This window comes from Tachyglossus aculeatus, chromosome 2, assembly GCF_015852505.1.
Source record: "Tachyglossus aculeatus isolate mTacAcu1 chromosome 2, mTacAcu1.pri, whole genome shotgun sequence".
NCBI classification, from domain to species: domain Eukaryota; kingdom Metazoa; phylum Chordata; class Mammalia; order Monotremata; family Tachyglossidae; genus Tachyglossus; species Tachyglossus aculeatus.
Window position 1 is genome coordinate 3509689 of NC_052067.1, and position 14868 is coordinate 3524556.

The 14868-nt window shown below is 47.0% G+C and overlaps 1 protein-coding gene across 1 annotated transcript in view; it reads left to right on the top strand.

The window, feature by feature from the left end:
• The window catches only part of NXPH1 (neurexophilin 1), a 184142-nt gene extending 177083 nt beyond the window's left edge, over positions 1-7059 (top strand). The window contains exon 2 of the mRNA XM_038770135.1: positions 6272-7059. Within this exon, the coding sequence (XP_038626063.1) occupies positions 6272-7033 (762 nt within the window). The 3' untranslated portion in view covers positions 7034-7059. The remainder of the gene's footprint in view (positions 1-6271) is intronic.
• The last annotated feature ends 7809 nt before the right edge of the window (positions 7060-14868 follow it).

Sequence of the window (14868 nt, forward strand, 5' to 3'; positions counted from 1 at the left end):
CGCACCTGTAAAATGGAGATTAAGACTGTAAGCCCCACGTGGGACAACCTGCTCACCTTGTATCTACTCGAGTGCTTAGAACAGTGCTTGGCACATAGTAAGTGCTTAACAAATAACATCATTATTATTACTTATTTTGTAGTCCCAAGCACTTAGTCAATGCTTGATATTTGTTTTTCATCTCACTCTCAGCCACACAGCCTTTATATATTATAAATTCTTTATATTCAAGTTTGTCTTCCCCTCTAGATTGTAAGCTGGTTGTGGGCATTCATTCATTCATTCATTCAGTCATATTTATTGAGCACTGACTGTGTGCAGAGCACTGTACTAAGCACTTGGGAAGTCCAAGTTGGCAACATATAGAGACGGTCCCTACCCAACAACGGGCTCACAGTCTAGAAGGGGGAGACAGACAACAAAACAAAACATAGTAACAAAATAAAATAAATAGAATAGTAAATATGTACAAGTAAAATGAATAGAGTAATAAATCAGTACAAACATATATACAGGTGCTGTGGGGAGGGGAAGGAGGTAGGGCGGAGGGGTGGGGAGGGGGAGAGGAAGGAGGGGGCTCAGTCTGGGAAGGTCTCCTGGAGGAGGTGAGCTCTCAGTAGGGCTTCGAAGGGAGGAAGAGAGCTAGCTTGGCGGATGGGCAGAAGGAGGCCATTCCAGGCCAGGGGGAGGACGTGGGCCGGGGGTCGATGGTGGGACAGGTAAGAATGAGGCCCAGTGAGGCGGTTAGCGGCAGAGGAGTGGAGGGTGTGGGCTGGGCTGGAGAAGGAAAGAAGGGAGGTGAGGTAGGAGGGGGTGGGGTGATGGACAGCCTTGAAGCTGAGAGTGAGGAGTTTTTGCCTGATGCGTAGGTTGACGTAGCCACTGGAGATTTTTGAGGAGGGGAGTAACATGCCCAGAGCGTTTCCTCACAAAGATGATCTGGGCAGCAGAGTGAAGTATAGGCTGAAGTTGGGAGAGACAGGAGGATAGGAGATCAGAGAGGACGCTGATGCAGTAATCCAGTCGGGATAGGATGAGAGATTGAACCAGCAGGGTAGCGGTCTGGATGGAGAGGAAAGGGCGGATCTTGTGGAGGTGAGACTGGCAGGTTTTGGTGATGGATTGGATGTGAGGGGTGAATGAGAGAGCGGAGTGGAGGATTACACCAAGGTTGCGGGCTTGTGAGACGGGAAGGATGGTAGTGCCGTCAACAGTGATGGGAAAGTCAGGGAGAGGGCAGGGTTTGGGAGGGAAGATAAGGAATTCAGTCTTGGACATATTGAGTTTTAGATGGCGGGCAGACATCCAGATGGAGATGTCTTGAAGGCAGGAGGATGAGCCTGAAGGGAGGGAGAGAGAGCAGGGGCAGAGATGTAGATTTGGGTGTCATCAGCGTAGAGACGATAGCTGAAGCCGTGGGAGCGAATGAGTTCACCAAGGGAGTGAGTGTAGATAGAGGACAGAAGGGGACCAAGAACTGACCCTTGAGGAACTCCTACAGTAAGGAGATGGGAGGGGGAGGAGCCCGCAAAGGAGACTGACAGTGAACGGCCGGAGAGATGAGGAGAACCAGGAGAGGACGGAGTCTGTGAAGCCAAGGTTGGATAGTGTGTTGAGGAGAAGGGGGTGGTCCACAGTGTCAAAGGCAGCTGAGAGGTTGAGGGGGATTAGGATAGAGTAGGAACAGGGAACATGTCTTCCAACTCTGCTGTATTGTACCCTCTCAATCACTAATTAGGGTGCTTCACACACAGCACTCAATAAATAGCACTGATGATATGGTGGAGGTAACTCCACCCTTTAGGTCCCAGGGCAAAAAAAAAAATCATCTTCAAATATGTTATTTTAGCTCCCTGTGGGCAGAAATGGGTCTGTTGCTATATTGCACTCTTCCAGGAGCTTAGTACAGTGCTTTGTACACAGTAAGTGCTCCATAAATATGAATGAATGAATGAAATATTTTTATTTTTTGGGGGGCAAACAGGCCAGTTCATAGCTACCCACGATTCTCTCTCTCCAGTTACTGAGGAAATCCATAGCATTAGCACTTTTTTTTCAGCAGGGTTTGCGTTCTTGGTGTTAATGACGCTTCATACATTTATTACTAGAAGAATAATGTAAGTTTCACAGAGCATCCAGTGATAATATTTCGGGAGAACGGGTAAAATGGGCCATTGGCCTCTTTGGAATATTTCCATTACGTTGAGCAGAATTGCTTCCTCGGCTTGGGAACATCATTAAAAGGCGAGTCTGAGGGGGTGACTAATGAAGGAGAGAGGGAGGGAGATTGATGCGTTTGGATTTGTACTTTCCAATCGCTCAGTACAGTGCTCTGCAGACAGTAAGCTCTCAATAAATACGATCGAATGAATGAATGAATTTGCCCCCTTTATTCATCCCTCCCTCAGCCCTACAGCACTTAAATCCGCATCCGTCACTTCTTTAGTTACATTAATGTTTGTCTCCCCCTCTAGACTGTAAGCTCATTATGGGTAGGGAAAGTGTCTGCCAGATCTGTCATATCGTGCTCTCCCAAGCGCTTAGTACAGTGCAGGAGGGAGGTTGATGCACTTGGATTTAGACGCTTTATTCCCCTCATCCCAGCCCCACAGCACTTACGTCCGTATCTGTCGTTTATTCACTCATTCCATCGTATTTATTGAGCACTTACTGTGTGCGTAGCAGGGAAGCAGTGTGGCTCAGTGGAAAGAGCCCGGGCTTGGGAGTCAGAGGTCATGGGTTCTAATCCCGGCTCCACCAATTGCCAGATGTGTGACTTTGGGCAAGTCACTTCACTTCTCTGGGCCTCGGTTCCCTCTTCTGTAAAATGGGGATTAAGACTGTGAGCCCCCTGTGGGACAACCTGATCACCTTGTATCCCCCCAGTGCTTAGAACAGTGCTTGGCACATAGTAAGTGCTTAACAAATATCATTATTATTATTATTATTACTAAGTGTTTAGCACTTAATCATTTGTATGGATGTCTGTCTCCCCCTCTAGACTGTAAACTCACTGAGGTCAGGGAATGTGCTTACTTACTCCTGCTTCCAGTGCTTAGAACAGTGCTTGGCACATAGTAAGTGCTTAACAAATACCAACAATATTATTATTATTTTGTACTTTCCCAAGCGCTTAGAACCATGCTCTATGAACAGTAAGTGCTCAATAAATACAATTAATTGATTGATTGATGCAGTAGGATGGATCAAGGTCAGCCTGGGATTTTCACGGAGACTTTCAGGGAATCAGGGGAAAATAATATTTCCTGTTTTTCCTTTTACTCGTTTGCAGTTTTTTACCTGCTCTTTCCCCCCGTCTTCCCCCTCCCTGATCTCAGCAATGGATGAACCCACACTTTCATTTTTTTAGGCGATTCATGTCAAAAAGAATAGTTTTTGTTCTCCTTCCTACTTGCTTCAGTTCCTTATCGGACTTCAAAAGATAGTCTTCCAGATTTGTGAGGAAAGAAAATCACACTCTAGGCTCTAGATGACTCCTGAGTGAGAGTGTATCAGTTTAGACACCTCCCCGCTCCCAATCCACCTACCGCCATTTCATCTTTTTCAATTAATCGATCAGTTGTATTTATTGAGCGCTTACTATGTGCGGAGTTCTGATCAAAGCGCTTAGGAGAGTCCAGTACTGACTTAGCAGACATGTTGCCTGTCTGTAACCAGCTTACAATCTAGGGGAAGCAGCTGGGGGAGGGTGTGGGAGGAGCAATCCATCACGGCCTGGTCACTTAATACAGTACTTTGTACACAGTAAGCACTCAATAAATATGATTGAGTGAATGAATGAATAAATGAATAGGCAGGGAGTGGTAAGCTGTGACTAAAGTGACTCACTCAAGATCACACAGCAGGTATGTGGTGGAGCCGGGATTAGAATAATTCATTTAATTATTTAAAATAATTAGTTAATTACTATGTGCCAAGCACTGTTCTAAGCACTGGGGTAGATAGAAGTTAATTAGGTTGGACACAGCCCTGTCCCACATGGGGCTTAAACTCTTATCCCCATTTTGCAGATGAGAGAACTGAGGCCCAGAGAAGTGAAATGACTTGCCCAAGGTCACTCAGTAGACATGTGGTGGAGCTGGAATTAGACTAATTAATTAATTATGCTATTTGTTAAAGTGCTTACTAGGTGCCAAGCACTGTTCTAAGCACTGGGGTAGATAGAAGTTAATCAGGTTGGACCCAGTCCCTGTCCCCTGTGGGGCTCACAGTCTTATCCCCATTTTACAGATGAGGGAACCGAGGCCCAGAGAAGTGAAGTGACTTGCCTAAGGCCACACAGCAGAAATGGGATGGAGTCAGGATTAGAACCCAGGTCCCTCTAGGATTGTCTCTGTTGCCCAATTGTAATAGTAATAATAATAATGGCATTTATTAAGCGCTTACTATGTGCAAAGCACTGTACTAAGCATTGGGGAGGCTACAAGGTGATCAGGTTGTCCCACGGTGGGGTCACAGTCCTAATCCCCATTTACTGAGGCCTAGAGAAGTGAAGTGACTTGCCGAAAGTCACACAGCTGACAAGTGGCAGAGCCGGGATTTGAACCCATGACCTCTGACTCCAAAGCCTGGGCCGTTTCCACAGAGCCACGCTGCTTCTGTTATATTGTTCTATTGCCCTCTTCCAAGTGGCATCTACACTGCCATCTGTATGACCCCAAAATTGTCGTGCCCCTCCGGATCAGGATGGCGGGAGGAGTTAATCACACCCTGAAGATGAGTCCCTCTCATGTACTTCCCAAGCGCTTAGGACAGTGCTCTGCACACAGTAAGCGCTCAATAAATATGATTGATTGATTGATTGATTTTATAGATGAGGTAACTGAGGCTCAGAGAAGTTAAGTGACTTGCCCAAAGTCACACAGCTGACAAGTGGCAGAGCCGGGATTTGAACCCATGACATCTGACTCCAAAGCCCGGGCTCTTTCCATTGAGCCACACTGTACTTTCCAAGCATTTAGTACAGTGCTCTGCAGACAGTAAGCACTCAATGTGAGCCCGTCTTCTAGACTGTGAGCCCGTTGTTTGGTAGGGACCGTCTCTATATGTTGCCAACTTGTACTTCCCAAGCGCTTAGTACAGTGCTCTGCACACAATAAGTGCTCAATAAATACGACGGAATGAATGAATGAATGAACGGGGCTCAGCACATAGCAGGCACTCAACAACTACCATAATTATACTTTATTATTATGATTTATCATTATTGATGCCTGTCTTCTTGTGTTGTTTTGTTTTGTTGTCTGTCTCCTCCCTTCTAATAATAATTATGGTATTTGTTAAATGCTTCCTTTGTGCCAAGCACTGTTCTAAGCGCTGGGGTAGATACATGGTAATCAGGTTGTTCCACGTGAGGCTCACAGTCTTAATCCCTATTTTGCAAAAGAGGTAACTGAGGCCCAGAGAAGTGAAATAATAATAATAATAATAATGGCATTTATTAAGCGCTTACTATGTGCAAAGCACTATTCTAAGCGCTGGGGAGCTTACAAGGTGATCAAGTTGTCCCACAGGGGGCTCACAGTCTTAATCCCCATTTTACAGATGAGGGAACTGAGGCATAGAGAAGTTAAGTGACTCGCCCAAAGTCACACAGCTCACACAGTGGCGGAGCCGGGACTAGAACCCACAACCTCTGACTCCCAAGCGCAAGCTCTTTCCACTAGGCCCCGCTGCTTCTCTAGACTTCTAGACTGCGAGCCCACTGTTGGGTAGGGACTGTCCCTATCTGCTGCCGAATTGTAGTTTCCAAGCTGTCTGCGCACGGTAAGCGCTCAATAAATACGATCGAACGAACAGATGAACAAGCGAAGCGTCGTTCCCCCCCCCGTATTTGGCTCGGCGTGCGACGTGTGGGGGCTGCTCTTCTCCGTCCCCAGGAGAGTCAACGCCGTGTCCGTCTCACCGAGTCTGTCTCTCCTTCCTCTCCCCCTCGTCCCCCTCTCCATCCCCCTATCTTACCTCCTTCCCTTCCCCACAGCCCCTGTATATATGTATATATGTTTGTACATATTTATTACTCTATTTATTTATTTTACTTGTACCTATCTATTCTATTTATTTTATTTTGTTAGTATGTTTGGTTTTGTTCTCTGTCTCCCCCTTCTAGACTGTGAGCCCGCTGTTGGGTAGGGACCGTCTCTATATGTTGCTAGCCTGTACTTCCCAAGCGCTTAGTCCAGTGCTCTGCACACCGTAAGCGCTCAATAAATACGATCGATTGATTGATTGATTGATTGATCCCCTGCAGGTCACCTGCGCCAACCTAACGAATGGCGGCAAGTCGGAGGCCGGGAAGCCCGGGAACGCCAGGTCCACCCTGAAGCACATCTGGCCGGAGAGCAGCAAGGATCTCTCCATCAGCCGGCTCCTCTCCCAGACCTTCCGAGACAAGGAGAATGAGACGGATCTGGACCTCCACTACGACGCCCCCCAACCTTACTCGGAACAAGACCTGTGGGATTGGCTGAGGAACTCCTCCGACCCCCAGGAGCCCCGGCCCCGCTCCAAGAGGAGGCCCATCGTCAAGACGGGGAAGTTCAAGAAGATGTTCGGCTGGGGCGACTTCCACTCCAACATCAAAACGGTCAAGCTCAACCTGCTGATCACCGGCAAGATCGTCGACCACGGCAACGGCACCTTCAGCGTCTACTTCCGCCACAACTCCACCGGGCAGGGCAACGTGTCGGTCAGCCTGGTGCCGCCCACCAAGATCGTGGAGTTCGACGTGGCCCAGCAGTCGGTCATCGACGCCAAAGACTCCAAATCCTTCAACTGCCGCGTGGAGTACGAGAAGGTGGACAGGGCCACCAAGAATACCCTCTGCAACTATGACCCCTCCAAAACCTGCTACCAGGAGCAGACTCAAAGCCACGTTTCCTGGCTCTGCTCCAAGCCTTTCAAAGTCATCTGTATTTACATTTCCTTTTATAGCACAGATTACAAACTCGTTCAGAAAGTCTGCCCCGATTACAACTACCACAGCGACACGCCCTACTTTCCCTCGGGTTGAGGGGGGGACGCGCGGGGAAGGCCGGAGAGGGGGGACGCTTCTGGGGGGCGACGGGTCCCCGCTCCTTCCGCGGGCCCCCTCCGGCCTCCCGGACGGACGGTCCGGGCCTGCTCTCGCCCACCCCCGGGCTCTCGTCCGCCGACCTTTCCCTTGGAGGGAGTTGGGCGTCGGGGCCCGAGAGGACCCGTCGAGGAGCGGAGAGGATGAGGGGGACAGCGGAGGGGGATGCAGGGGCCCTGGCCCTCGCCGGCCTGGAGATCTCCTCGCCCGGCTGGAATTCGGCGGCCCCCGGCCTTGGGTGGCCGAAGCCCGAGGGAGCCTCGGTGGCCCCCTCAGCCCCGACCCCGTGGCCCACGGCGGGCCATGTTCGACGGCGGGCCCGGTTGGCTCTTCCCGTCGACGGAGGCAACCTCTTCCCCGTGAACGCGAGGCCACTTTTGGAACTTAGGTGCCGGCTGGCGTTGGAGTGACGCGTGTCGCTCCTGGCTGTTGATGTTGTAGAGTGATGATCAGCTGGGGCTCCTTAACACACACACACACACACCAAAACAAAACAAGATTCACACTCATACCCCAAAACAAAACATGCACACACACATACATACACGTACCACAAAACAAAGTAAAACTCACACACAAGCCCCCAAACAAAACAAAATGCACACACAGACACACACTCATTCACACACACACACACACACATACACACACATCCCAAAACAGACAAAACTAACGCACCCCCCCCAGAACAAAACTCACCTCCCCAAAACAAAGCAAAACTCACCGCCTCCAAAATAAAACAAAATTCACGCTCATACCACAAAACAAAACACACTCACAGGCACACACACATACACATACCCCAAAACAAAATAAAACTCACCCATAAGCCCCAAAACAAAACAAAACTCACACGCACACACCCCAAAACAAAACAAAATTCACTCACAGCCCAAAACCACACACACATACCCCCAAACAAAATAAAACTCACACACCCATGCCCCCAAACAAAAAAAGACATACACACAAACACATGCCCTAAAAAAACCTCACACACACTCCTCAAAATAAAATTCACATACACCCCAAAGCCAAACACAAACACACACACATATGCACCCCAAAACAAAGTAAAGCTCACACACCCAAGCCCCAAAACAAAACTCACACAAACATCCCCCCAAAACAAAACAAAACGCACATACACACCCCAAAACGAAACACAAGCTTACCCTAAAACAAAACAAAACTCATACACATACATACACACAGACAACCCACAACGAAAAAAATGCTCACACCTCAAAACAAAACACACACACATACACACACCCACACCCACACCCACACACCCCCCCAACACACCCCAAAAACAAAACAGAACTCTCTGATCGTTACACGAGAAGGAATCTGCCAGGTGAAAAACATGTGGGGTGTAAGCGGCCATCTTATCTTCACTATACATATTGTAACAAATTCAATATCCTAGTCTTCATTTGTATGAATGGTTTGTATTGTACATAGTTTAATCCGTGTTATTTGAGCCGCTTCTGAATAATAACTTGTTCCTGTCTCTGCCTGTTATTGGTTAAAAAAAGGAAATGAGGAATCCATTTTATCAATGTAGCCGTAAACTCCATTAGAATGACAGAATTATGTACAAAGCATTTATTCAGCTAAAGGTATCGTTGAAAGCTAGACATATACAACATTACAGTCTGTCTGTATTTAGATATTTTATTTCTGGACAAAAAAAAAGGAAATGTACATAAAAATAAAATACTTAAAGTTGAGTTTCAATACGTCCCGTGTACGATGGTGATTTTGGAGGCTTCGATGAGGAGCCTCAGCTGAAGCAGTTGGGATTTCACTTTGGGTCTTTAATCGATCTGAATCGCTCCGCATTGCACAGTCGGACGAGTTACACTCTCTGGCTTCGTGAGAGTCCACAAATGCCCGGATCTGCGAGTTTCCGATTTCTGCCCTGTGGAATACCAAAACAAAGAGCCCTTGGGAGGCTAATCATCGGCTTTCCCCCTTCAGTGCCCTTGCCGCCTGTCTGAGTTTAATGGGGGACGTGGAAGAACAGCATCTTCTTCAAAGACAAAACACTCGCCGACAGCCTCGACCGTCTTTGGGCGCCGATTCGGATATTTTCACTTGAACAAAGAGCAGGTCGGAGAGGAAGAAACCCATTGAGGGCCGATAACTCTTCTCAATGGAGCCAGCCCGCGTCGACTGAACTTAACTGACCGACACGCTCGCTTTTGCATTTTTCTCGCTTCTCGCAAGGCCATTCTGGGTGACAAAACCCGGAAAACGGGTTGTGATGTCATCGATCTGGATGAAAACTGCTTTAGATTGGGGAGATTTCATTGTCCGGGCAGAAACGGGCAAGTGGAGATGGCCACTCCATCCTTGAAGTATCCCACGATGCCCTGGGATCACCGTGGCGAACGAAGCGGGAGAGATGCTTATCCAAGAGCCTGAGGGAGATTTGGGGAGTTTGTAGCAGGGATTCCATGGAATTTTACTTCGGAGTTGAAGAAGGACAATTCCTTTGATCCTCCAATCGATCTGGAGCCACGGTTTATTTAATCGATGAAATGGAAGTTTAGATGCATAGTTCGGAACAAGCCTGTTAGACCCAAGTAATCTCCTTGAAGACGGGGCGTGCGTCACTTTGGTATTTCCCAAGCGCTTAGTACAGAGCACTGAATCCACTGGGCGCTCAATAAATGCTACCACTATGACTTCACCGATTGCTACTACTGCTACTGTGACTAATATTTCTGTTACCTGCACTGATTGGTTTTGCTTCAAAAGCACAACACTGTAACGCAATGCATAGCACACAAGCCCTAGATGACTGAGTTTAATAATAATACTAATACTGCTACTACTAACAGTAACTGTGGCATTAGTTAAGCGCTTACTATGTGCCAGGCACTATACTAAACCCTGGAGTGGATTCCAGCAAATCAGGTTGGACACAGTCCTTGTGTCACAGGGGAATCAATCCATCAGCGGTATTTACTGAGCACTTATTGTGTGAATAGCAATAATTTTTATAATAATGATAATAATAATAATTGTGTATTTGTTAAGTGTTTACTGTGTGTCAAGCACTTATTGGGGATTAATAATAATGATAATGATAATAATTATCATATTTGTTAAGCGCTTACTATGTGCCATGCACTGTTTTAAGCACTGAGGCAGATACAAGGCAATCAGGTTGTCACAGTCTTAATCCCCATTTTACAGATGAGGTAACCGGGCACAGAGAAAAAAATAATAATGATGGCATTTATTAAGCGCTTACTATGTGCAAATCACTGTTCTAAACGCTGGGGAGGGTACAAGGTGATCAGGTTGTCCCACGGGGAGTTCACAGTCTTGATCCCCATTTTGCAGATGAGGGAACTGAGGCACAGAGAAGTGAAATGACTTGCCCAAAGTCACACTGCTGATAAATGGTGGAGCCAGAATTAGAACATGCAACCTCTGATTCCTAAGCCCAGGATCTTGCCACTAAGCCATGCTGCTTGGAACAAGGACCGTTTCCATTCTGATTAGCTTGCATCTACCCCAGCGCTTAGTACAGTGCCCGGCACATAGTAAGCGCTTAACAAATATCATACAAAATAAAGAAAACCGCCGGACTAAGTGCTGGGGTAAACACAAGATTCCAGTTTGGCCACTTGTCTGCTGTGTGATCATGGGCAAGTCACTCCACTTCTCTGGACCTCAGTTGCCTCATCTGGAAAATGGGGATGGAGACTGTGAGCCCCATGTGGGACAACCTGATCACCTTGTAACCTCCCCAGTGCTTAGAACAGTTATTTCTAAGCAGTTAGGTGTCCAACACACTTTGCTTTTATCCACCCTAATGGTTAGTACAGTGAGAAGCAACCTGGCTCAGTGGAAACAGCCTGGGCTTTGGAGTCAGAGGTCATGGGTTCAAATCCCGGCTCTGCCAATTGTTAGCTGTGTAACTTTGGGCAAGTCACTTCACTTCTCTGCACCTGAGTTCCCTCATCTGTAAAATGGGGATTAAGACTGTGAAGCCACCGTGGGACAACCTGATCTCTTTGTAACCTCCCCAGTGCTTAGAACAGTGATTTGCACATAGTAAGTGCTTAATAAATGCCATTATTATTATAATTACAGTGCCTGGCACACAGTAAGTGCTTAACAAATACCACAATTATTATATTATTATTATAATCAGGTCCCATATTGGACTTCCAGTCTAAGTAAGAGAGAGAACAGGCACTGAATCCCCATTTTGTAGATGAGGGAACTGCCCAAATCGCACAGCAGACAAATGGGGGAGCTAGGATTAGAACCCAGGTCTTCTGACTCTCGGGCCCTTCCTCTTTCCGCTCAGTCTCGCTGCTTCTCGTTGATTGCTCTCGAAGAGCACTGTACCAAGTGCTTATGAGCAGTTACTCCTTTACCTTCCAGACATCAGGAAGAACAGTAAAGGAAATTGAAGGAACTTGAGAGGCATTGCCACAGGAATTCTCCTTGGAACTGCGGAGTGAATCCAGGAGACTGAACTTGGAAGAAGCTGGACTTTCCAGGAAGAAGCAGAATAAGGATTGACAGCAAAGACGGTAACTGTTCCTAGAAAGTATCTGGGAATGAAACGTTGAGTTGTTGCTGGGAAGCGGCGTGGCATAATGGAGAGAGCATGGTCCTGAGAGTCAGAAGGTCATGGGTTCTAATCTAGGCTTCGCCACACCTGTCCGCTTTGCGACCGTGGGCACTTCACTTCTCTGGGCCTCAGTTCTCTTATCTGTGAAATGGGGTTGAGACTGTGAGCCCCCAGTGGGACAGGGCCTGTGTCCGACCCGATTTTCTCCGTATCCACCCAGAGCTTAGTACAGTGCCTGGCACATGGTAAGTGCTTAACAAATACCCTACTATAATTCTTATTATTATCTACTATTCTATGGAGGAGTCATTAGTCAAGAGGCATCATCAGGAGAGCGGTGCAATTCAGCTACAATTGTGAAAACCTTATGATCATCCCGTGCGTGGCCTAGTGGAAAAAGCCCGAGCCGGGGAATCAGAAGATCTGGGTTCTAATCCTGGCTCTCCTGAAAGCTTGTTGCGTGCCCTTGGACATGTCACTTCACTTCTCTGGGCCTCAGTCACCTCATCTATAATGGGGGGATGGAGACGATGAGCCCTACGTGGGACACGGACTGTGACTAATCTGATCAGCTTGTACGGTGGCTGATACACGGTAAGTGCTTAGTAAATAAGATGAAAAAAATGTCAACATTGTTATCGGCCCGCGGAGGTAGCATATAAACTGGGCAATTGCTTCCTTCGCAAACACCTTATCCGCTTGGAAAGTTAAAGCCGTCCGTGGTCATGACTGTCGGCATCCAATAATTTGGTAGGGGATCGCTTCCTGGCCAAGGGCAGATTAAAAAAAAAACACACACAGAAAAATCCCTCAGAAGCCCAGCAAGATATTTATTCACCGCTTCACCTCCGAGAAGCAGCTTAAGCAGTCATTTGACAAAACCATTTGTGTCGGGATGGGGAATCTTTTGCTCTCCTTTGAGATTTTTTTTTCAATATTTATCACTCCCACGGATAAGGTGACATGAAGAAGACTTGGGTCAAAAAACTTTAAGCCACCTGTCCCTGGAGTTCCCGACTACATTAAGAACTTCCTAGCTGCTGAGCTCGGAAGGAGACACAGGAGAGAAAGTGACAGAGGCAGTGAGAAATTGATACGGCGGCTGGTTTTTTCACTTCTGGCTCGTGAGTCGCCCGAATTGACCAAATGAATGATCTTTCTCCACATTTCGGTTGGGTCCGATTAGGCGGGTTGTCTCCGAGCTGGAAGGGGCCATCAATCTTTCTCAGAGATCCTAGTCCAACCTTTCTGGGGTTCGCTCATCAGAAAGAAGGAAGATTCTCAAATTACACACCGAGTTTTATTTTCTGCAATGTTGGACATTTTTCCGTCCAAATCTGTGGTATCTATGGGGTAAGGAACCCTGTAAAGCATCTGTAGAAGTGCCACGGGAACTTAATAATTGCGGTACCTATTTAGCGCTTCGCTCTGTGTCAAGCACTGTTTGAAGCACTGGGGTAGATATGAGACAATCAGGTCAGATATTGATTTAGCCTGTCGATGTCTTGATAATAATAATAAGGGGAATTGTGGTACTTCTTAATGTTTCTTATGAGGGAGGGAGAGCAGGGAGTTTATTCCTATTCTGCAGAGGAAAAATCTGAGACAGGATAAATGATTTGCCATTTTTTCTGGTATTTGTTAAGCACTTACTACTTACTAGAGAAGCAGCATGGCTCAGTGGAAAAGAGCACGGGCCTTGAAGTCAGAGGTCATGGGTTCAAATCCTGGCTCCACCGATTGTCAGCTGTGTGACTTTGGGCAAGTCACTTAACTTCTTTTTGCTTTAGTTACCTCATCTGTAAAATGGGGATTAAGACTGTGAACCCCCAGTGGGACAACCTGATCACCTTATAACCTCCCCAGTGCTTAGAACAGTGCTTTGCACATAGTGAGCACTTACTGTCATCATTATTATTATTATTACATGCCAGGCACTGTACTAAGCGCTGGGGTAGACATAAGCTAATCAGGTTGGACACAGTACCTGGCCCACATAGAGCTCACATTCTTAATCCCCATGTTACACAACAGACAACTGGTGGAGATGGAATTAGAACCCAGGTCCTAGAGAAGCAGCGTGGCTCACTGGAAAGAGCATGGGCTTTGGAGTCACAGGTCATGGGTTCAAATCCCGGCTCTGCCACTTGTCAGCTGTGTGACTTTGGGCAAGTCACTTAACTTCTCTGGGCCTCATTTCCCTCATCTGTAAGATGGGGATTAAGACTGTCAGCCCCCTTGGGACAACCTGATCACCTTGTAACCTCCCCAGTGCTTAGAACAGTGCTTTCCACATAGTAAGCATTTAATAAATGCCATTATTATTATTATTATTATTATTGTTCTAACTCCCAGGCCCATGCTCTATCCACTATACCAGGCTGTTTCTCTAAATGCCAAGCACTGTGCTAAGTGCTGGGGAGGCACAAGATAATCAGGTTGGCCACAGTCTTTATCCCACGTGGGGCTCAGGGTCTAAATAGGAGGGAGAAGAGGTATTTTACACCCATTTTACAGACAAGGAAACTGAAGCACAGAGCGGGCAAAGCGGCAGATTCAGGGTTAGAATCCAGGACTCCTGACTCCCAGAATCCGTTTGTTTCTATGCTATTCTATAGCTCATCCCAACACCCACACTGTGCTCTTTAGTTTATTAATTCACACACTCCTAGTATTCACTTATCTCATTTCTCCCGGGTCTGTATTTCTCACCTACGTCAGACTCCTCTTGAATTATCAGAAGCTCCTCAAGGGCGGGGACTGGGGCTTTTCACTGTTAGTGCTCTCATCATCATCATCAATCGTATTTATTGAGCGCTTACTATGTGCAGAGCACTGTACTAAGCACTTGGGAAGTACAAATTGGCAACATATAGAGACAGTCCCTACCCAACAGTGGGCTCACAGTCTAAAAGGGGGAGACAGAGAACAAAACCAAACATACTAACAAAATAAAATAAATAGAATAGATATGTACAAGTAAAATAAATAAATAAATAGAGTAATAAATATGTGCAAAAATATATCCATATATACAGCTGCTGTGGGGAAGGGAAGGAGGTAGGATGGGGGGGATGGAGAGGGGGACGAGGGGGAGAGGAAGGAAGGGGCTCAGTCTGGGAAGTCTGCTCTCTCCCAAGTAGCTGGCCAGTGCTCGGCAGAAAGTCAG